The sequence below is a fragment of the Anas acuta genome, chromosome 1 (assembly GCF_963932015.1).
Source record: "Anas acuta chromosome 1, bAnaAcu1.1, whole genome shotgun sequence".
Taxonomy (NCBI): Eukaryota; Metazoa; Chordata; class Aves; order Anseriformes; family Anatidae; genus Anas; species Anas acuta.
Genome location: NC_088979.1, coordinates 176,222,526 through 176,247,715, shown reverse-complemented (window position 1 = coordinate 176,247,715; position 25,190 = coordinate 176,222,526). Strand labels below are relative to the sequence as shown.

Here is a 25,190-nt window from a genome sequence, read left to right as displayed (position 1 = left end):
TCTTCTTCTGTACAATTGACTTAAATTTTGATGAATATTTCTGTTCTTTTTCGTTCTTATGTGTACATTATCTCAATATCCACATTTTTTCACTGTGGATATTGAGATAACAGTATAACAGATAAGAAATCTATTCTTAACTTTTCTTCACTCCAATGATATAGACAATATTATTACTTAAAAATTGCTTCATAATGACTTTTTTTCCCCCCGTTTTTTAAATATTTTTCAGATTATGGCACAGGCTCAAGGTTTTGGGAGAAGATACATTAAAGCCTTCTTTAAAGGTTTCTTTGTTGCTGTTCCAGTGACAGTGACTTTCCTTGATAGAGTTGCCTGTGTAGCAAGAGTGGAAGGAGCATCCATGCAGGTATGGTTGAAAATATCTTTTGTGTGTCTGGAAATTATAAACTGTCTATCCACTGACAACAGCAAGATGGAAGAAAATCTTTTTTCTCAATTGTTACCAAGTGATCACAATTACATCATGGAATAGTTGAATTTTTAGTTTGTTACACAAATAATTTTGTGATATGAAAATAAAAGCTTTTGAGAACAAAACTTCCCAAAATTCTATGTAAAAGCAAAATATATAGATAAGTAGTGGTAAAAGTGTTGGTTTTTATCCTCCTAATCATTTATAAATCAAGATTATTATTTTTTTTTGAGCATTACCTTTTGTCTTGATGCACTACTTTGATGATTCACAAAGAAGCTTTTTTTGTTTGTTTGTTTTAGTTGCTGTGTTACAATAATTGCAAGGCACAAGGTAAAACCACTTCTGGCCATAGTTGCTCTTCCTATTGAACAAATATGGCACTATTTCAGTGAAGAATGCTGCAAATGGCATGAACCTAATATTAATACCTATGCTTATTAGGGAATAAATATCAGTTAACTTTTTTTACTTTGCTTATATAGGATGCTTATGCATTGGTTTAAGCATATCAATACAAATATGTTTGTAATGTTTGAAAGATAAACACTCTTGATAATGAACAGCTACTTTGCTTCCTGTTATTAGGACTTGAAAAATATATGTTGTAATGTAGTTAGCCAATTTTTATATTGTTACCTTGCTTTCTAAATCATATGCCCTGCATACTGCAGTGCATCACTACTGATAATTATAATGTATTTTGTTTTAATATCGTAACATTCCAATTAGCAGAGACTAAAGATTTGATTCATGGATGCTGAGCTCTCATTTCTGATTATCAGAGTAAGTTCAGAACCTTGAAGACAGGGTTTATAATAATCAAGACCAACTGCTGGAGTATGAAGTGTACAACATTCACTCAGGCAAAACTTGGTTTAGAGCCTGGGCTTGGCTGATGTGTGCTTAATGCCACAGAAAAGCCTGGGGTGGATTGGAGGGTGGCACAGTGCCTTTTGCAGTGGCCTATACCCTGGTGTTCAACCTGTCAAGAAACCTCAGCTACTCTGGAAGGCAGCTCTCACCTCAAGAACGGGGACATAAGTAAAATAATCATACTCCAGTAATTCTACAATCCAAGAACAGAAGTTAGGTGTAACACACATTACTTTTTCCGTTTCCATACATGTTATTCTGAGTATCATTGATGACCAATCAAATATATGAAAATCTCAGGAGGGCTTACAGCTGCAGAGCCAGAAATTTGCTCTAGAAATGAGTAGAGGAATGGGAAAACAGGAAAAACAGTTTCATTCTTTGTTCATTTAATTTAATTTCATTTTTTTATTGCCTTTCATTGTTTTTCTTTCTGTCTCTGGCATAATATTCTATTTCCAAACCATTCTTGTGGGGGTAGTTTTAACTCAGTAGCTGGAAAGAAATGCTCTAAATTTCCCTAGTCCACAAGTCTTTTGAATGCCTGTGGTCAAGACCTCACTTCTGTGTTTACATTTGAAGTCAAAGTCTCAAGTGTTAGGGAACGCTCTGGTATTGTTCTCGAGTGTTGTTTCTGTGCTCGTGTGAAAGGGCATATAGTTAACTGTCATTTATCTTTGGAAAATGTGAAAAACACTACAGTTATACTCTCACATTTATCCAACCTAACAGAAAAGGATATGCACTCTTCATAGTGGCAAGGGAAAGTGATACGTAGTCAGTGTGTGATTAAAATCTAAGCTCTTCCCATGATGTATCTGTTGACTAAACATTCTGTCTGTTGATTGAAGTATGGGTAATATGGGACATTAATAATTTTAATGACATTTCAGTGTCTGCAAAATTCCTCTCTGGTTTTATTCTGGACTGTAGTGAACTAGAAGTTTGTTTTATACTAACATGCTTCTGTGTGCATGGATGTTCTTCAGACTACAAAAAATCTTCCTGGTGCTTTTAATAAGATACTAATTTCCTTGCCAAGATTTATTAGACACCTAAGTAAGTCTGGCAGGAACATAATTATTAGGAGCATATCCTTCTTTTGCAGAATAGCTTGAAGGAGTGCAGGTCATTGCTTTGGAATTCTATCTGTTGACAGTGTTCCCTGAAGAGTGATCTATATTGAATGTATCTGAAAGCTTACGGGTACGAGGGAGAGTGAAGCCCAGTCAGCATGTAGTCGTATATCCATCAACTGCATGCTTCCAATGATACCGTATTGTCTCAATGTGAAGATATCGTGATATGATTTCCAATAATTTGATTTGTAACAGTCCTCTAAAATGTCTAGCTGACTGTGTTCCCATTGTTGTTGCTCCTGCTGAGTCTGAAATTAAAAGTTCTGACAAGAAGCAGGGAATAAATCTCTCACTCTCTCCTGCTTTGTCCCCCTTCAGTTTTTGTTTGGACCAGCCATGCTGCTGCTTCACAGTTATTGATACTGGTAGTTGGTAGTACTTTTTCACACTCTGGCAAGCACACTGCATTGAGGTTCTAATTAAAGTACATATTTTATCATTTATTCCCAATCAATTAAGATAGCCATGCATTTCATTTTTTTTTCAAGCTGGTTCAGTGTTTCTACAGCATAATTCTTTCACTTGTGCTACTACAGTGTATATGAGTATTACCTTTGAAGTACAGGGAAAAATACTAAAGTATTGAAGCTTATAATTTCAGCATTGCTTCATTGCCTTCTTTTTTCTTTCCAAAAGTACTGCTTTAATCCTCACGTGAGGTGTTCTCAGTTGCTTAGAATTTTACAGATTGATGTTCTCATCTAACATTGCTTTAATAGTGGGTTTCAAGTGAATTACAGCATTGAACATAAGTGACACAAGTAATTGGTATTATGATTTCTTAATTCAATGTTGTGGATTTTTTGGGACTAGTCTTGTAATGCTGGATGTGTACTTCAACATATTTTGTCTTGTGTTATATTGCTTGTCTGGTATTATGAACTCTTCATATATAATGATGTGGAAAAAGGAAACCCTTATGGATATATAAATTCTTTAATTCGTCAAATCAAATGGACTGTTTGCAAGTGAGATGAAAGATGACAGTTTATGTGCAGCTCTATATGGATGTTTCTGTCACAAACAGTTCAATACCAATACCAAGAATTAGAGCAAGTTGCCTGACCAGGGATCTCTGACAAAGCCTGGTTGTTTCAGCAGCAAATATTATTGAATGTTCTGTGCCATTATGCATAATGGCAGTTGTAATTATTCTGTTGCAGTTTCTCCTAATGTTATTAGGATTACTGTACCTAAGCCTGGAAGCTTATGTGAATATTCTTTCTGTTCCCCAAGCTAAAAGCAAGTAAGTTGCGACCTTCTGGTATTCACTAGTAGCATAACAACTATCAAGTTAATCATTATTTATAGTAAAAGGGCATGCTTTTACCCTGTTACTTACAAAACCTCATGTCCTGTGAGGCTTCATCATATGGCTGGGGATCTCAATTTGCATGCTTTTAGCTTTAGATTAGCTGGTAATTGGAAAGAGCGAATGTTTTGTGACTTCTGCACCATAGTTCTAAATTAAGACCTATGTGTCTCATTTGTAGCAGGCTGTTATGCCAAGAACTTGGGTAAACAAGTTGTAATGCTTCAAGCTCCAGACAGAAAGAAGCCCCACTATTATTTTGTTTCTTATAGAAGTAAAGAGCTCTTGTGAGCCTATCTGTTGACTGCTTTTTCAGAAATTGTATTTTTGTTTAGCTAGATTTGAGATTCTACTGGCAGTAAAAATGTTGAGGAGAACAAGTTGTCTCTTATTCTTTATATTCTTTGCCTTAGAAACATTTACTGAATTATTTGGATGATTTTTTACAGAAGATTGTATTGTTGATAAACAGTGAAAGTTGTTGCCTAGTTTTTCTTTCATACCTTCTTTTACCAAAATATTTTTGTATTTGTATGACTACATTTTGAATATGTTAGTGTTACTTTGTGAGAAAGAAAAAAAGAATTCCACATTCTCATATTTCTCTGAAAATCCAATCTAGTAAGTCAGGCATTGGATATCCACTCTGTAAGTCAAAACTATGAGCGATGTATTGTTTTAAAACGGAAAGCGATATGGCATTACATCTAGAGTGCTTTGAGTTAAAAGGATTATGAAATACCTAACTGTATTTAACCTGTGAAACATTTCCTTTGTTTAAATACAGAATGCAGTAGGAGTTGACTAGGGCAATACTATAACTACATGGTGTGTCCGCTGTAAGGTGAAGTTGGTACAATTTTCATTGCAAGGACAAGTTTATGAACATTTGTGCAAATCTTTGCTATGTATTAGCTGTGAAATACGTTAGCTTTTGGAACAATGTGTTTAAAATCACCATTTACCTTGACCTTCTCTTTCTGCCTTTTAAGGTAAATACTTTGAGTATCCTGCAGTTTATTTTGTGGGAGTATACCATATGCATGATTCTCAGTCTTTTAGATTAGCCTTTTTGTCTAATGTTTAATACAGTTGTTAGCTTTTGGACTAAAGAATGCCTTACTTTGGTTACATAAGTACTATTATGAATTGTTTGTGAATTTTTATGTAAAAATACTATTACGATGTTGAAGATGCTTGCTGCAAAATTGGAAAATCATTTTGGAAAATCCTTATTAAAATAATAATAACCCCATATCTGCATCTGGTTTTCATTTTTCTGGCTCTTGCAATGAATAGACTCCACTAAATAAAATAATGATGAATGTTAATGTCCTTACAGTAAGGACATTAACATTAATTTATGTTAATGTACTTACAGTAATGTCCCTATGCTGTATGGCAAACACTGAAAACCTCTTCTATAAAAATATCAAATTTCAGCAAATATTGCCACTGTCATGTCAATAAATGAGGAGCTGTGTAGTCTCAATACTTTGTCAGATTTGGTGTTGCATGGGGCTATCATCATAGAATTGTAGAATATCCCAAGTTGGAAGGGACCCACGAGGATCACCAAGTCCAACTCCTAGCTCTGTACAGGTCTGCCCAAAAATTTAGACCATGTGACTGAGAGCACAGTCCAAATGCTTCTTAAACTCTGACAGGCTTGGTGCTGTGATTACGTCCCTGGGGAGCCTGTTCCAGTAATTTGCTTTATTAAATATTTCAAATAGCTCTAGAGTCTAAATTAGAGACCATTGCTGGCCAGTGTGAACACAACATAATTCTATTTGCAGAGTCTTAAAAAGCATATTGAAAAATATGCTGCCAACAAACTTTAGTCTGGATTACTGTTAGATACTTTCTGTGTAGTAAAAGAGTTACATGTATTGTAGTAATCGCTAAAACATCAATGAAGACAGTACTAATATTTGTTGCTTCTTTCCTCTGCTGTTTCTGATGGGTTAACTCAGAACCAGGGTTAATCAGGTACCATAGTTTTGTACTGCAAAACACAAAATAATTATGTATTGTTCTGAATATCTCCTCATACTCTTTGCTAATTACTTATTCAATTGTTTTTGACTGTTGAGGTTAGTCAATAGACTCATTTCAATGTATATTCCTATGAAAGTTCATGCTTCTTTGGATCCTGTTATGGAAGGCCCACGTTTAGTGGTATCTGCTGTAGATGTAGGGTTTTTGTTTTGTTTTTGTTTTCTTTCCTTTGCAAAGAGCATTGAGATTAGTATTGTTGCAAGTATGTATTTTGTTTTTGGTGCATTATCCTTGTATAAACAGTAAAATGCCTGCAGAAAGTCTGTAATTTCTGGGAATTGGCATGCTTGATTCTCCTTCATTTGTAATCTTAAATGATAGGCAGCAAAGGCAAACAAAATTTTTCATGAAGCTCATCATAAATATGTATCCTATGTAATATAATTTGCATATAGTAGTGCATTGAAAGATGCGAACTGCTTTTTATCATAAATTTATGACATTTAACATTGCAGTTAGTAAAGAAATATTTTTACTAGAATAAAACAGATGCTTGGTCCTTTTAAAGGAATTGGGTATGGTTTTGCTGTTTCTAACGGCTTCAGGATTTGACCCATTGATAGTGTGAGAGTTAGTTGGAGGATACACAGAGGCAGTGTAGACTTAAATCTGTTCTTTTCCTCTCCCTAAGCCTTCTTTGAATCCTGGGGGAAGACAAGAATCTGATGTAGTGCTCTTAAACCACTGGAGCATTCGAAATTATGATGTACAACGTGGGGACATTGTGTCATTGGTGTAAGTAATCTTGCATATATTTCAATATATGTTCATATAAATGTCGAGCTATTTAATATTAATTTATTGAGTATTTTGTATTTTATCTCTGGCATACTGCAGGTATATGTATGGACAAGGAACATCATTTGCTAGTAATGCATTATTGTTAGTCCTATAATGAGTTTACAAAAGTCAGGAGGAGGTCAAAGAATGTATTATCATTTTTTTACTTGAAAGGAGTGCAGTGTAAAATATTATGTGATTCAGTAGTATCTGTGTACAAAAATTACCAAGAAAAAAGAGCTGTGATATAAAGAGAAAAAATAGTAAAAAACATATGGCTAAATGGAGTACACTTTCTAATTTGTTTGGTTATGCGTTCATATTTATGAGAAAAATAGTGTTTTCTTACACATTAACTTTTGTTTTTTTTTCTGGAGAAATCTTCCTACTGAATCAAATTTTAATGTTACAGCAGTTCAACCTTCTTCATAAAGGACAAAAGTACTCCCCCCAAAGAAAAAGTTTTACAATTTCGAGGGGGAGGTCTGTGCATCAAGCCAAAAGGTGGCAGTATTTCGCTGTTGAAAATATTCAAGACTAACGAGACAGAAACTCCATTTCAGCTTTAATGTAAGATAGAAATGGAGTGTCAAAATGTGTATAACTGACACAATGATATAATACTTGTAGTACATGCTCGGATAGTTGAAGCTTAGGGTATCTAGTTTTGTAAGTGTGAAATGCACAATATGTAGATTACAGTAAAAGAATTGTCTTTGAAGCTATATTTTCTGGCTTCCTTTTTGTCAGCCATCTCTTCTAATTGTCTCATTTTATTCTACCTCTTCATTGTACATTCTACTTCTTCATTGCAATTCATATAACATTTTTACTACCAGCTCTTAGAGCAAACTTTTATCCTCACATAGTGGTTTGTTTGTTTTTTTTTGTTGTTGTTAGAAACCTAAAAAGTATGTTCTTTCTTGTTGTCTGGCATGTAAGATTATCTGTAAATGGTCTATCTATAAATACAAATTTATTCATGTTTGCAACACCATATATTACAGAAGGACTCCAATTTGAAGACACATAATGACTACTTGCAGAATTTGATTTTACGTATGTATGTGTCCCTCTGCCCAAGTCAGGCTCTAAGAACGGTTTAAAATACTGGATGTACCTGGTTAATAATTAATTGACTGAACAGACGATCAGCTTGTTTTCCAATCAGAAATCAGAAGGAATAGTTTCATTCTTATACTTCTTCAAGATTTGTGGTACCATCTGAACCATCTGCCTTGATTGCTTTCACTTTGCTCTATGTTCAGACACGATGACTAATATTTTAGATATTGTGGGCGGTTTTATTCTTTCTTTTGTATGTTTTGAAAAGTTCACTTGCTGTTGGTGGAGTTTATGTACATCCATGTGGAAGAAGTCACATTGTATTTGAGTGCTGTACTAAAGTTTTTCTTAAACATTTGGGAAGTACCCTGAATAACTAGGCTACGGAATTCATAATACACTTTAAGAGCAATACAAACAAACGATGCAAAATTAATATATTGAATAATTTTTGCTAAAAAAAGTGAGGTATATTTTATGTATCAGTAACAGCTTTTAGCTTCACGATGCAGATTTGTTAGAAGCATCTTTGGCCTGCTAGTTGGGTTTAAAAGCTTACTGTAATGTGGAAGTTCTCACTGCATTGCAAAGACTTCTTCCAGTGAAGGGAGCCTACAAGAAAGCTGGAGAGGGACTGTCAGGGAGTGTGGTGATAGGACAAGGGTCTTTAAACTAAATGAGGGTGGATTTAGGTTAGATATACGGAAGAAGTTTACTCTGTGGGTGGTGAGGCTCTGGAACAGGTTGCCCAGAGAGGTTGTGGATGCCCCATCCCTGGAGGTGTTCAAGGCCAGGTTAGATGGGGCTTTGAGCAACCTGATCTAGTGGGAGGTGTCCCTGCCCATGGCAGGGGGGTTGGAATTAGGTGATCTGTGAGGTCCCTTCCAACGCAAACCATTCTATAATTCTGTGACTTGGAGGATGCAGTATCTGGATGTGGTTAGGTACCTATGTGGGTTGTTTGAAACTTAACCTTTTGTACATGAGGCTTTTATTAACAAGTTTTAAATATATTAAGTGAATATTTTTATCCTTTTCATTTTGATTGTTTACCTATGATTTCTCTAACTCAGTAGTGAATAGATATGCTATGAATATTCAAGAACAAAATGGTCTTCATATAGTACACTTGGGAGATTTGGGTGAGACATGAACAGGGAAGGCCAGTTTCCCAGTAATTTGCTGCTGCTTTTCCTGCTTCTGTCAGAAATTCAAATGAGAAGGTGATGGTGTGATGGAAGCAGGCAGATGGAGATGTAAACTTTCTTTCATATCCTACTTGGCTGCTTAACATTTAGGATTTGTTTTGTCTTTGCCAAGTCATAGTACAAACTAGCAAAGAGGTTGTGGGAGGGTGGTCTTTTGCAGGATAAGAACTGAGGTTGAATATTCCATGTGACAGCTTGACCAGAGCTGTCCAAATTCTTTGCCTTCTTTATACCATCAGAAATGTGTCATTCTGGATGGGTGCTTTTACCACAGCTCTTAAAAGGGATTATTTAGATCCCAACTGGCAAAGTCCCGCGTAAATAGATGGCCAAGAGCCAAACCTTGGAGCAAAGAGATGAATTAATCTTGTTGGCTTTGGATGCCCCAAGAGAGCAACAGTCAGCCTGTGATTATGCTTGCAATATTGCTTGCAGATCCAAAAGTTTGTATTTTTGTTATCTGCTGACTTGAATTACAAATGAGCACCCTGTCCCCCAAGCATTTGGTGGAATTTATGTTGGGTTTAAGAATTAAATGAAGACCATCTTTATGGAAACATGTCATGTCTGTCATCCCTGACTTTGCATCTGAGCTGACCTGATATAGCTGTAACTGTGCATTACAACCACGGCTGTGCAGTTAGTCACTGTGCATACACATGTGCATATGTGATCTTAGGCATAATATTTAGAATGGCATGAATCCTTAAAATTATAAAATTAGAGTCAGATAAAACAAATGGAGAGAATAAGTTGGTAGCAGAGGATGATTTCTTTACTTTCAGTTCAATGTTTTAGAAATAGCTAAATCTTATCCCAGCTTTTAAGAAGCTGTTCTAAGTTAACATTTTTAATTTTAGCTTGAATCATACTTACTGATACCAGAATTAAGAGAGCTCAATGTTATATGTTACAACTTTTGAACTCACAATTTTAAATTTATTTGGAAATGAATGTCATCGTCCTTAATTTGATCACTTGCTTCAGTGCTTAATTTTGACATTACTGTATTACTGGGACTTAAATCAAAAATTAAACCAGGATTATTATTCCAGTAAATTAAATAATTTCCATTGTTATGTGTTCCATAATACTGCCTTTCCATCTCTTAAAGAGATGCAAAGAAAGTGTGCTATTTTCTTTGTTTTGACAATGTTTGCTTATCTTCACATTTTGCTTCAAGAACGTCATGTGGCACATGGGTTTATCTTTAACAGATAAATGAATGACAATTCATAGCAGACAGACCTTGATCTTTTGGTACTTTTTGTGGTGAAATAGGCATTTATTTTGCAACAGCTGTGCTGAGGTCAATGCCAACAGTTATGATGAACTTTATCAGATATTGCAGAGTGGGTTATAGGATCCTAGCTGTTTTTTTCTCCAGGTTTGAGTGTCAACTGCATTGTAGTTGTAGCAGTCTCCATCACAGTGTGGGCTGTACAGCTCAAGCAGGTCCCTGGGCATATACACTGCAACTGCACTGCATAGTGCTAATGGAGATTGTACTCTTCTGTTGTGTATTAATTGACATTTTTGCCAACTTACCTACATGTAACTTGGTTTCTACAGTGTACAAATGCAGGCTGTGGTAAAAAGATGTTGCTAAAGAATGTTTTATAGCTCTAGAATTCTTTTCTCTGCTGAAAAATCCCTTATATCCTACTCGCCACTAACCTTGTATCCTGAGTATACAATGTTTTCAGTACAGTAACTCTTCTTCTCTTTTTATTCCCAAATTCCTATCTTAATGTACCAAAAAGGTGTTGCAACATGTAGAAAACTGCAAAATTAGTATGTATATGTAGGATTATGTTTTTTAAATGGAAATGACAAGTTCTAAATAAGCTTTTGAAATGAAGACAACAGTATTAACTCAGATTTAAAACATTTTTTCAGGTAAGTAAAAGTTTGGATCTTGTCGAATTCTTTGCTTGCTTAGTAGTTTTTTAACAAAGGAGTAGATTCAATGATTGTAGTATAAAAAGCATTGTTAGATTTTGAATGATGAAATTTCAAGGCTGTTAGCTATTCACAGGTACTAATTTTAGCTTTTGGAAGCTGTGCTTGTAAAACACAGATACTGTGTTATAGGGGTATCTGTAATAGAGAAAGTACCTTCTGCAAGGTGTGACCAGGAACAGGAACTTTGTAGGTTGCCAGCTGTCCCTCCATTTCTAATTTAGAATGTGTTTTTATGAGTTAAATAGAGATATCTATGCTAATGTAATCTGGGAAATGTTGAGGACCAATGCAGTTTGTTCTGTGCTTTCTGAGTGATAAAATTCTGAAGTTTTGAACTATAATAGCTAAATGAAAACAGGCAGTGTATTTAAAAACGTATTTTTAAAGGACAGCAATAATACTAAGGAAAAAATGTACATTTTTGTCAGCTTCTCATGAGTTCTCAAAAAAAAGCGTAATTGCTTTAATACAAAACCAATGTTCTACGTGAGAGATTTCTTGATGTTTAAAGAAAAACAACTTACATCCTATCTCCTGTTCTGATGACGAATATTAAGTAGTTTCTGTAACAGCTTCCTTTGACTCTAAGATTGTTTTCAGGCCTTTTGGTAAAATACCTTTAAATAACTGCTACATGTTTTTATGTGAGTTTATGTGTATTTGAACTTTGAAAAATCCAGTGCAAATCAACATTCTGGAGGAAGAATCAAAGTACTACATGCAAAGTTGTCTCTGCTGCAGTATCCCTCAATGTTAGCTGTTAGCTGGAAATGGAAATTGGAAAAGGTAGTTGCCATGATTATTTTATTTGATAGTTCAACAAATTTCAGTCTATTCACACAAATCTGAATAATCCACATTTTGAAGGATTGTGGTCCTGTTCGTATGATGGAAACAAAAGAATTCTCAAATGGTGTAAAATCAATACATACTCTTCATAAAACATTGCTAATTGGAATTTCATTAATGAGACTAGCCTAGTAAAATAAAAATCAGTAAGAATGTACTTATTGAAGGAACTGCCTTGAATTTGAATCAGTAGCTGTAATTAGAAAAAGACTTAGTACAAAATTCTGATAGATGTAGCATTACTGAATATTTACTGGTTCTTGCATAAATTTTACGAAAGCTTTTTTCTAGCTAAAATATTGAACTGCCTTTAAAGAATACCTCCGCTTGACCTTCTTAAGTCTTCCAATTTCTATTCTATTTTTGTTTGTACTTAGGTCCCTATACCAAGTCATCTATCTTCTGGCAGGCAGGACACTGCAAAAGAGGTTGTGCTGACATAGAAGCTAAATAATCACTTTACTTTCTGGGCCTCAGTGACCTCAGGAAATCTTTTCCTATTCTGTCCCTTTGGCTGGAAGAAAAAAAAAAAAGTCTTGTCTTTTCCTGATAAAAATCAAATATGTAGTTCTGCTATTATTATCTGTGTTACAGTCTAGCTATCATACTATATATGAGTGTGTTAATACTGTTGTTGAAAGCAGGAGTTGTTTTTTATTTATAAAGTAAGTAAAATGCATTTTTTAAGGAATGTTTTTAGGTACTATATGTAATCCCAGGATTTTTAATGAAGTGCTTAGGATGAGTTTAAGTAGGCAGTTATTGTAGTACTGTGGAAACTGAGCAGTTGTGGAGTTGTTATAGTTACAGCTATAGTTATTGAATTTAAAGTGTATTGATACAAGTAGGAAGTTTACAACATTTGGTTGCAACAATCATTGCTGTAGAGAGTCTAGCTAGATTATTTGGGCCAAAAAGTAACAGATATGATTTTACGACTTTATAATTCCTTAGTGGCCAATTTGCAACTATGATAATTAAAAAGAAATATCTTCTGTTTTCTAAAAAGCTAATGATGTGGAACTCAATTAAATGGTTGGGTCTATTTGTGAAAGAGGTGTTAGTTGATAGGGAAGAGTCTTGTATTCTTATAAATGGTGTCAGCGAGAACCTCATATTCTGATTGATTTTGGTTTTGTCAGCCTAATGATAGTACCTTGCTATTGAATGAAGAAAAAAATTGTTTCTTTTTGAGAATATTGCTTACTGTATCCATCAGAATCCTACACTGCAAGTTTACTAAAGCCACTACATTGATTAGTGGGTTAAGCTAATGGGACAAAACAAAACTGTTAATGATAAAACATGAAATTATCATTCTATCACAGGAATATATCAGGTAGTATTAAGTCTACATAAGGTATTTTATAGGATAATAGTGGATCTAGTACCTTGCCCTAACATCAGTAAATCCTACTCTAAAAGCAAATGTCAAGATATAATAACAGGATCAGTTACCTGGATCATTTTTTTGTTCTAGTTATTTTGCCTTTGAATAAATTTATGGACATCAGTGTGGTTGTCATAAATTCTGTTTAAAATGTGAATTCCCATTAGGTGGAAAATAGTTTAATCTTAATGACTGCTAATGAGATAGTTCCATCAGTTTTTATCTGAGGTATTGCTATATAGAGGCTGAGCTGGAGAAACATAAATCACTATTACCATGCCTTTTGCTGTTGGCTCGATCATTTTAATTTGCTGCATATTGTATTTGCTTTTTGATTCAAATGCGACATTGAGGGACTTGACAAAGAAATTAAAACCAGATATCCTGACTGTGATGTTTACTGTTGAGACAAATAACATAAGCTTCCACAAAGGTATACTCTTGTGAAATGAAGGGTAGTTATAATCTTAGCAACCACAGTACCAATTCCATAGCCTCAGCATTAAAGCTGTTCTACCTGTGTATCTACATTTCTTGTTCCAGGTATTTTGCTCCTTGGCTCATCTCTGTTCACACTGGAATTTCTGAAAGTTATGGCTGTGTAGCACCTCAATCAGGTTAGGATGAAAGTAGTAAAAAAAAGGTGCATTTGAAGTTTCAACCAAATATATATGTTTCTAAATCTTTGGAAGGCAAGAGAGGTGGGAAGAAAACTGATTGTGTTGTGATCTTTAAATTGTATGATCAGATAGGTTGTTAGCAGCTAATTAGTAGATAAGAGGGACATATGTTGTGCTGAAGGAGAACTGTTAACAGTAATTTGCAATCTCAAAAGAGAATTAATTAATTTATTTGCTCATTTGATTAATTGGTTCCTTTATTTTTACTTTGCTTTTTAGTAATCAGGCTAGTGTTCAGGAGAAAAGGAAAAAGCAAAAGCAAAAACCAAAACACCTCTCTAACAAATGAGAGAGGTGCTACTTTTACCTGCCTCTGTTCAATAGAAGAGGAAACAGTATAGAATAGGCTTTTCTACTGTTCTTGATCATGGGCAGTTGCAGTATTTTGGAAATACTGGGTATAAGCGGATAGCTGCGTGAAATACTGCAGAATTACAGCCACCATGTGATTGGCTGGAATGCTGTCTAGTCCCGTAACTGCCTGACTTACAGCGTGATGCCTGACTGCCCTATGAAGGTCATGTTGAGCAAAATGAGCTTGAAAGCTGCCGTGTTTTAGAAAAATGTCACTTTTTCCTTTTGAAATATTTATAATTTAGATGCTAGGAACTTGCTTTGGTTTCAGCAGAATCTGATGATATAAATGCCTTCTGTGTTACAGGTACAGAAAGGTAACTATACATTTTTCCTAAACTTTTTTTTTTTAACCTTAGAAACTTTGACAACTATGAGAGGGGAGTATTTGATACATTTTTTTACAGTGCATTTCCAATTGCTGAGAAGTAATTGCTGGTTATCTATGATTGGCATTGCTTGTAGGAACCTAGAGCTAAAAAAAGCATTAAAATAATCTGAATACTCATTGTTGGAAGTAGCAGGAAATACAATTATTTCAGCAACTGAGCATTCCAGTGCACATCCTGGTATAGGCTGTTCATTTAGAGACTTAAGTAAATTCAGACTGAATGTCTTTGGTGGTGTACGATAAAAAATGTCGTGGGTATCTGTATGGTTATCCTTGCATAAAAATATGAAGTGTGTTGTTGATGATGATATGTGTAGATGGATTGTAATATTCAAATGTGTTCTCAGTATAGAATTACAGAATATCCTGAGTTGGAAGGGACCCACAAGGATCAACTTGATGAGTACTGGCTTAAAAATTCAGAGGACTGGTAAACTGTAAATAAACTGGTAGTTTAGGAAAGTAATTTCCTTCCCTTGAAAGTAAAGGTCTTGTGGGGAAGCTAATGGACCAACCATGATTCCTAAAGATGTGTATCAAATACTTAAACTTAGGTTTCACTGAACTAATGAAATGCTGAGGGTTAAATTGATGAAACACCAGACTCAACTTAAAAGAACCTTCTAGTTGGATTAAATCTTAGCTTTTGTACAGCTTAACTTGAATTTGGAAGGATTCAAAAGTAATACAAATTTTAGGTCTTAAAGATGTTGTATCAACTTCTGTTATGAACAAATTCTATTCTTGGAGGGGAAGAAATGAAAAAATCTTTCTGTAGAACAACTCCAAAGATCAGCTTTTCCTTCCTTTTCCATATGAAACCATTCTGTTTCAAAGGTGTCCAGTTCCTTAACATCAGGACTTTAATACTCTGTTGCTAAATTGTTGCCTGCAGTAGTGTGAAAGCATTAACAAAGATGTGTACATAAGACATTATAATGTGATTCAGCAACGCTTGAAGCCTAGAATGCAGTAATTTCTCTTCAGCAATGAAACTTGATTTTTTTTTTTTTTTTTTTTTTGAGAAAATACAGGGACTGATGTCCTCTATATAAACTGCTAAATTAATTAAATTGTTTCTATAGCTTTTTGAGTGCACAAAAAGAAATCTAACTATATTTTACCCCTTCATGCAGTTAGGGCAGCTTTTCTTTTGTGTACAATCTGGGAATTACTGAACTGATATTTTATTATACAGGATATTTCATACTATTTGTTCTTGGACAAATTATAGTTTAAATACTGCCACAGCTGTCTTCATATCTTTTAGTAATAACTTCCCCTAAGCCAGTTGTGTTATGAGCAACCATAAATATTAAGTGCAGAACGCTACTTCTAGGAATCTTTCAACGCACTGTACATATGCTGACAAAGTGGGTTCTGCATACCCATCAAAAATATTTATTTCCAATTTAATTGGTGAAGTTGGAAGAAAAACCATGGGTCTTGACCTGTGCTGAGTATATTGTGGACATGAATATTTTTGCATATAATAATCAGAGTCTTGGCCTTGTTTTCTGTTTTCTTTCTTTCTCTCTCTCTCTCTCTCTTTTTTAAATAGCCTGTTAGCAAAGGCAAAAACAAGGGAATGGCAAATTATCAGGTTTAAAATGATAATTAACCTTATCATCACTGTATTTTCTAGGGAAATTATATTAGGCTGCATTCATGAATGTAACATTAGTCTTTTATGTGCAATCAGCTGCTCCTGGAAAGTGCAGTTGAACAAAATTTAGCCTTAAATACATACATATATATTTGTTGTGTTGAGAGGGGACCTTATTGCAGTTGTCAGCTGTGTTGTTGATTAGTTGCAGAGAAATGGAGTCAAACTCATCTCTCATCACGTTCCTGTGCACCTCTGAGAAAATAGCCACAGTTTTAACAAGGAAAATCTGACCAGATATAAGACAAATATTGCACAATTATAATGGCTAAGTCATTCTCCAGAGAGACTGTGAAATCTCTCTCCTTGGAGACAATCAAAACTTGATGAGCTTCAACCTCAGCAACCTGACCTACCTTTGAAGTTGAGTCTGTTTGGGCCAGGTGGTTGAAGTGGATGACTCCCAGAGGTTGCTTTGAACCTGAATTATTCCGTTTCTCTACATCAAATGGAATTTCAGCAATTGAACTTTTAAGATATGAGACAATTACTAAACCCTTCAAAGTTAGAAGTCAGCAGTACCAGTTAGTGTTTAGATTATTCATTATGTTGGTTTTAATTGGTTTTATAATGCAGAAGTGCAGTTTCTAAAAACCTCTTCTGTAGCTGTAGCTGTGATATTTGTCTTACAGTAGCATCTAGAAGACCCAGTCGTGCGTAGGAAGCCCATTGTGTTAATAGGTGAAGGCACAGAAAACGGTAAGATTTCATTTGGTTTGATAACTAGACTGTAAATTTAATAAAGAAACAATGAGCAGATTCAGGCAGATGCATATAATGAAACAATCAATGTGGTGGGTGGCAATCTGCATGCAGACAGCTAAAAGTTGGGTCATGTTTAACATACTATAGTAAAGGAAACTCCTCTGCAAATGTGTGTGGAGAGCAGTTCCCAAGTGAGAAGAGAAGCCTGGAAAAGTACACAAGTAATTGTTTGCTCACTTGTTAAATTTTCAATTAAGTCTGACTGGATTCATTCGTAAGAGGCAGGGTCAACATTTTGACTGTAAATCGGGGAGAAATATGTCAGGAATAAAATATAAAAGACACCTAAAATGAAGGCAAACAATTTAATATGATAGAAAAATGAAAGCAGTTCAGTTGCAAAGAGGGGTTACTTGAAAAATTTAGCATTGTGGCTGTGATTTAATGACTTGATGCAGGAAGAATCTACAAGAATCTTTTTCACTTATCTCATAAATAGAACTTGAATTGATTTGAACTTGACCTATCTCCTCTGCCAATATGCAGCAGAATAGATATAGTCTGCTACATTTTAGCCATTCCACTTATATTCTCCCTGGTACTGTAGATATCTTCTTTTATAGCTACCTTTATAAAATGTAAAAACATAGCATATGAAAGCTCTTTTTTAATTTTTTCTGTATCCATAATATGGATTAGATGGGGAAAAATATTGATAACTTTGAATAACTTTGATTTCCCCAAGCCTGTCTAAAAACAAACAAATAACAAACCCAGGAGATGATTAAGGTTTCCAATGAACACCTTTCTCATATACCTTCGAATACAGATCACTAAAAAAGAGGTACCTATTGAACATACGCTTCGTGTTATGTGTTGTTTCATATGTCTGCTTTAAGGGATGAATTAGTGGCATTCTTAGAACAATAACTTTGATGTTCCAATAACTAGGGCAACTATAATGAGAGAAGTGTGGTCTTGCCATATAAAAGGAAGTATATTGTCAAGCAAGCAAAAGATAATAGCATCCTGTACACCCAGAAGGCCTGCTATGATGTTTGTGTCTGCGTAAGATCCCCTTTGCCCTCAGAACAGTCTATTTTTAAACTAGTGCTGAGTTTGACCTTAGTAAGGAGATACTGTTGGAAGATATTGAAATGCGTGATCATGCACAGTGTGTTCTTCGGTCCTATAGGACACCAATAGTAGTAATTTTTCTACAGCAGATTTGTATTAGTTTGCAATTTCCTGGAGTTCAAAGGCTTATCTGTTTAACATTAAAAGGGAAACCTTAATTACAAATTATATTCCATATCCTTAATCAAATAATAGCTTAGCTGACTGCATGAGGCAGACTCAGTTTCATTGTTCTGGACGGTTTAGGAAGGGATGGTTTCAGATCCCTGATTAATATAGGTAGAGCGTCCATAGAATGTGAATTGCTGATGTGGTTGAAACTACATTTCCTTTGCTGTAAGCTGTGATTTCTCTCTAAGTTCAGTGAAAACCAGATTGTTCTAGGTCAGTATGACCATTGCTTCACAGGAACAGCATACATACCTTTAGGAGTTGAAGGGGGATATTGGTGTGTATTTACTGAAACATATTTAAAATACCTTGCAAAGCCAGAATTTGCAGGAACAATAATCTTTCATGGGCCTCTTGTGGCCTTCTAAGATAATGCTTGACCTTTACGTTTTCCCATGATATCTGGACTGTAATATTGAGCACTAGCTAGATTTTTAAATAAGTTGACTTAATGTTTGTCACCCTTACCGCATGAAGCCTTATGCTTGCGTGTTGTGAGACACTGCTTCTTGTGCACCAGCAGGACTCTGGTGCTAACTGCAGCTTAACTGAGGAAGAGGGCACTGCATTCCATATGTTTTAAAACTGATGATGAGAAGGTATGGTGTTAGGAGGAGTCTTTACTGGGAGAAATCTTTGAAAATTATAACTAATATTAAATTAAACCTGATTTAGCAAAACAAAGGACTTCTGAATGTCCAAGCATGAATTTAGCAGAAAAAAATACATCTACCAATATCTAAAACTCTGTCTACATGCTTCTTAGTTCTGATAATTAAAACAGCTAAGCACTTTCATACAGAATCTTTACTCCTCTTTGTTTTTCTTTTCATGAGATTTATTTTTTGAGACTTTGTCTCAGTGGTCATCTTTGTGAGAATTTTGAGTAACTGGTCTTCCAGATTTAATCTTCTGGATGGTTGTCATTTTCTAAACCCATGATTAGAAATTGACAACCGATGTTGAAGAGTTTGCATAAAGCGAGTTGAGGTTTATGTAAGTACTTAGTGTGGTAGTTGGTGCTGTGTTGTGTTGCCTGGATGACTGTGGTCTGCTCTGAGTTGCCTACTTTTCTGAAGTCTGCCCTTATTGTTTCAGCTGTCTCATTCCAAATACGTTTTTCAATTTTCTCCTTTATAACACTTAGCATTTTTATTTGTTTTTATGCATGTTTTAATCAGCTTTTATGTGTACTTATTGATCAGGTATAACATAGCATCTCTCGCTAGTCCATATGTGAATGAGTTGATATATTTGAAAACACTTAGATCTCTCAAAGACTCCTTTAACAGTTGTATTTAGGATTTCTGTGATGTTATAACTATATGCAAGGCAACTCAGCAGGGTTTTTCAGTTCACAGGATTTGCTAATGCAGCAGCAGTTAACCGCCAAGGGAAATTTAAATTTCAAGGGACACTTCATGTCCTGATTTGTAAAAGCTCTCCTGTGCTGTTCCAGAAATTTCTGCTAGCACCTATGTTTAGCTGTACCGTGAGGCTTGTTTCAGCTGCTGTATACTGTTTCCTAAAGCTCATGAAGTATTATATTGCAGCAACAAGTATATTCTCTAGGTGGTAGTGGCAGGGCTAGCAAACGTGTCTGCCCCTGGTGTTCAGACATCATGTGCAGAGCATTTAGTCTTATTAGCACAAAGCATTACTCCAGGCTAGAAATAATCCATTTTGGTATCTAATCTACCAGTTATACTCTTACTTTATGATATGTTAACACTAATGTCACTGATACTGGAATGGGCTCAGAAAAGGTACTAATATTTTTCTCTCTGTCTCATATTTGCAGTCGACAAAGTGAACAAATAAACCAGATCAATACTGTTCTTTTCATGAGGTACATTTCATGAGATTTCATTAAAAAAAAACAACACACACACACACACACACACGCATGAACCTTGAACACAACAACAATTTTATGATTCCTATATTTATGAATTCCTGATAGTTCTCCCATGTGCTTTCTAAGAATAAGGTGAGTTTGGAAATTGCTGTGTAAGTTTAATCCAAGAACAAAGATCAACAAATGTATGAATAGCTGATATTCAGTGACCTTTAACTTTGGAAGTAAATGAGGAATTTGTGAACTGTAACAACAAAAATATTAATGGGTGTTAATTAGTGAGATTTGCTTAAAAAATAAAAGTATTAATCATACTCTTGCTGGCAAATAAGAGGCTTGCATACTGATTTAATAGTGCACATTATATGTATGTAATAGTTGTAGTCTATTTTCATATTGTGTAATCTATTTGTGGAATATTCATTATGGGCAAACAGAGGTCATACTTTGGAACAGCTGGCATTCAGTAGCAGGATGAATGAAAGACATCGCTCACGTCCACAGTGGAAGTTAGTAAAAGCATATATTGTTTTTGAAAGTTGTTAATTTTCTCTTTTCCTTGTGTGACTTGAAACAGAACTGATGTTTGGTGCTGTTGAGAATCCAGACTGTGAAAGGATTTGGAATCCCTGTTGTCATAATTCCTTGAGTGTATGAAGCTCATGTTGCCTGGGAGAAGAGAGACTGTAATCCCCTCCTTGCTCTTCCAATTTACAGCCCAGAAGATTACTCCTCAACTTTTTATCCTTAGGGTCAAAATTTACTATATTTTAAAGCAGTTCAGAAAATCAAGCTTCTAGTAAAAAGGAATATGTTAAATTCATTTATTTTACAGTTTATAAAAAATTTGAAACATAAGATGGGTATTTACACTCTTTGTTCTATATTTGATATACAATTTTTAGATCCTAGAATGACAGTGTTTTATTAGAAAATAACATCCTTGGTTTTCTATTGTATTGAAGGTGCATGCAGCCCTAAAGGGCTTCCACCCAGAATGGCAAGCTGCTGGTCAGATATGGAATTTCTTGGTTTCTTAGTAATGAGCAGGAAATATATATGAGGGATGTTTCAATTTAGGGTCCATTTAAAACAAAATTAATTCTGACATATATTTACAGGCAAATGAGATTTCTATTTAAAACTTTCTGTCTATCTTAGGATTGTTATATTCAGGAGGATACTAATAAGCTGAAGCAAACTTGCTGCACAGCAACAAACGTGATTATGAGATCATATAGAAGGGTGCTCTAGAAGCATATATTTAAGGTTTTGTCTGTAAGTCATGGTTTCTAATGCTCGGATTGTGTCTGGGTCTAAGGTCCTGCCCAAGCCACAGTTGTTGTGCTATGGGACGATTTTCAACTCTCCACTCCATTTGAGCGGATAAACCTTGGGATGTCAGTCACACTACTTTCAACCTGTCCTAATAACAAATCCAGAAACTTGAGAGAGAAAACAAGGAAGATGAGAACAGACCTGTGGTGGAGAACAAAGGTACATGATTGACACCCTGTGAGATGCTTCTGTTTCTGTTGTTCCCTGTGGAATTTTGATGGAGAAGCTCTACTGAATCGAGATTCTAGAGAAGGAATTGTGACATCTTCATTTTGCTTCTGATCTTCTTTATTTTTTTATTTTTTTTTTGTGTATGCAGACTTCCTTAAATAAATAAGTTACATTGATACTTTAATTCAGTGCTTGCAACAGAGTAGTTCATGTGTTAGTTTGGCTCATAAGCAAATCTGTCTCTTCTCCTTGTGGCATATTTTTACTTTTTTTTTCTTTTTTCATTCTATAAATCTCTAATTAAGCATTAAGGATGAAGCCTCTAGGCTATTATTTTATTCTTCTTTATATTTTGTCATGCCTAAGGATGCTGCTTTTGGACAAGAGTTTCATTGTTCAAGAAGCTCCACACAGATTTGTTTGTTGCCTCAAGGACAGGGGTTCTGCATTAGACTTCCTTCAGTCATCTTTATTGTTTTCATAGATACTGTATCAAGACTCACCAGAATTTCTCTGTAGTCAATGGAGAAAAATGAGTACTTCCAAAAATTAGGTTTTATTAATTATCCTTAGACGTTTTACATTAAATAATGGGCCAAATAAATGTAATGGATTTTAATTTAGAGTAAAAACATTGTTCTGTATGGATTTTCCACTGCTGTTCCTAAGCTAGATGCCCTAATAGTATTGAAATTACTTGATTTTTATTTTTTTTCCACCAAACAATTGTATGGATTCTTTATGCAGAATTTACTTACCCTGGGATACAATAATTTTCCACATTACATCTTCAATTTCATCATAATGCCTCTTACTCTTCACTGTATAGAACTTGGAGCCTCTTTTTGAGCTTATAATAGTTGTTGAGTACACCAACAAGGGTCTTAAATGTTGCAGTAAATTTTCATCATGAGTTACACTTGCTGCTAATTAACTGGTATTGGGGGTCTTCCTTATTTTTCTTGTATTTGCATCAATATTTTTTTTTCTTCCTTTCTCACTGGCAGTTAAACCACACAGAAGGGAAAAAAGTCATAATTTAATGGATGACCCCTTGGATCACAGATGCTGACAAAATGAAGCCTGAAAATTTTAAATTGGCTGGCTGCTGTTATCCTAGCAGAGCCCATTAAAGTCACACAAGAGAGCATAACTTATTATGTAGCTAAACTGTGACTTTTTCATGGTTTCTTTGTAAACATGACAAAATTTATGGATGGCATTAGTGATACTAAGTTGACAGAATTAAAACCACTGTTTATTGATACAGTTCAGTAACTTGATTTAATTAGATTCTCACCGCATTGATCTAAGAGGATTTTCAAGCAGTGTTTTATGACAACGGTTTAAAGGAGAATGCTGAAGTTGTCACAGGGGTGATGAATTAAAATAAATATTTTCATTTAAATATATACATACTTAGTGTTTAGGCTTTTGAACTTTTCCACAGATATTTGGCCACAGGGCAGGCACAAACTCCATCCTTAAATAATAGTGTACTGCATTAACACGGAGTGTGTTAGTATGGCAGAGATTCAGCTCTACTTAAATAGACACATTAGCAGTTGCATGTCAAAATTCAGTCTCCATTGATGGGATCGACTGTAATGGGAACTTCAGACCCTTAGTTCCTTTATTGATACCCACATTTAATGTGCTTTATGGAACCAATTACAGAAGTGAGTGGGGTTATTAGGATAATCAATTAACTCTGAATCTGTTGGAACAGATAATACCTTTTAATTTCTTGGTGTTTCTTTCCTATGCCTGTCTTTCCTTTAGGCTACCTGTTTCTGTTAATAAGCAACCTGGTTGTAAATCCGCTAAGCTTTGTTTTATACCTTTTTCTATTTCATAAGCTTTATTGAAAATAACAGGCAATGCTGGTCTCTGGTCTTCTAAGCAAAAGTTTTTAGACATGAAAGCATAAGAAATGATAAATTGAAGGCTAATTGAGGCAAGAAACTTGAAAAACCTTCATGAAATTACTGATATGTATTTATGAAGATTTATAGAGACGCCTCATGGATTTGCGTAAGGCTTTTGTTCCATTAAATATAGTAAAGGGTTGTAAGGGGTTGGTGTTGTATTCAGCTTAAAGCTACTTGACAGAGATTTTGCTGCTGTGCATTAAAGTTAGTGTGAACAGTAATGGTTTAGGGAGAGCAGCAAGGTGTATTGAAGAAAATGGTAGTCTTTAAACTTAAGTAAATCTGGTTTTGTACTGCTTGTCATACAGCGTGCTCCTTCTTCACAGTTACTGGTTTAGCCTTAGAAATACACAAGCTTTCAAGTATTTTCACTACTCTTACTGCTGAATGGATGTTATCACAATAATGAATACTGTCGTATAATAGGAACAAAGATTTTGTTTTACTAAATATACCAAACTGACCAACACTAACATACTCACTTGGTTGCTTTCTAGTTCAGTTATAAAAATAGCCCAGCAGAGCTTCTTTCTATAAAAGGATTATTCTAGGGAACATTTGCTTTACCAAGAATAAAATATATTCTGTGTTACTATATTTGACAGAACAGACGATGTGCAGTATTCTTATCCTGTATTTACAATGAAGTGATGCTCTTTCTACGTTACTAGAATTCGGATATTATTTTTTTAGAATGGTCTCAAAAACCCTTCCTTAAGGAATTTCATGGTACATTTAAAAATATATTTTCTTTTTATAGTGTTCTTCATACTAAAATAAATACAGAATCTCTAAGGCATGATGGAAGATATATGGGAAGAGTTTCTACTCTAAAGAAAAGCAGTGCAGTTTGAACAGATTATACAGTAAAAGAGGACTAATCTAAGAAAACGCAGCTATAATATTGCTGAATCTTTTCACTTTGAGGCATTCTGCAGAATGCTGATGTAGCCAATAAAAGGGCACATTCATCAAAATGTGTAATTTAATTTTAAAAATAAAACACTTCAGTTTAAGCATACAGTACTCAGATTTCACATGAAGGTGAAGAAACCCCTTAGGCCATTTAAAATTTATGAGGAGTCTTGTGATTTCATTCATTATGTTGACAATATGCACAGCTTCTTTCGAAAATGGATTGGACCAAAAAAGGTGAACAGACGTGGTCGTAATAGCTCTTCCCATAGTGTGTGCTGAATTATGAGAGTTACTTCTGATTATACGTTACCCAGGAGGACTGTTTAATGTGCTTGGTTATATAGATCTGCAAATTTTTAGCTGTGGGCTGGTATCCATATTGAGCCATAAATTTACGGTTGATGTATTGCTTTCTAGGCAGACAACTCATACTTTGATAGAATTAAAGGCAAGAATTGATTTCCTGCTAAATAAGACACATTTCAGTTTAAAGTCTAATAAATGGAAACTGGAATCTCTATATGCAAACGGATATATTGTAAATGTTGATGTACAAAATGTGTTTTTTTAGTTACAGATTTGCATATAGATATGGTAAGATACCTTTCTGAATGAAAAAAAAAGTATCTTTAATCCTTTCTGCTAGTTGGATTTCAGTTGTCAGGAATGTATCTACAATATTTTTGACTGCCTTGGCTATATCTCTGTTCTGGTAATACAACATACTATCAAGGTATACTTTGGTGGTTTTAGCTTGTGTTAAGTACTAAAGTGAATATTGCATGAGTT

General features: G+C 34.8%; 1 protein-coding gene and 1 long non-coding RNA gene across 7 annotated transcripts in view; both read left to right on the top strand.

Annotated features, from left to right (window-relative positions):
* IMMP2L (inner mitochondrial membrane peptidase subunit 2) overlaps positions 1-25,190 on the top strand; it is a 474,976-nt gene that overhangs the window by 25,936 nt on the left and 423,850 nt on the right. For all 6 annotated transcript variants that reach the window (XM_068669474.1, XM_068669478.1, XM_068669477.1 and 3 more), the window contains exons 2-3: positions 233-370; positions 6,456-6,559. In XM_068669474.1, coding sequence (XP_068525575.1) covers positions 236-370; positions 6,456-6,559 — 239 coding nt within the window. In that variant the 5' untranslated portion in view covers positions 233-235. The remainder of the gene's footprint in view (positions 1-232; positions 371-6,455; positions 6,560-25,190) is intronic.
* On the top strand, positions 14,007-21,838 carry LOC137849645 (uncharacterized). The gene is made up of 3 exons (XR_011092003.1): positions 14,007-14,432; positions 16,805-16,871; positions 20,621-21,838. It is a non-coding gene; the product is annotated as an uncharacterized lncRNA (long non-coding RNA).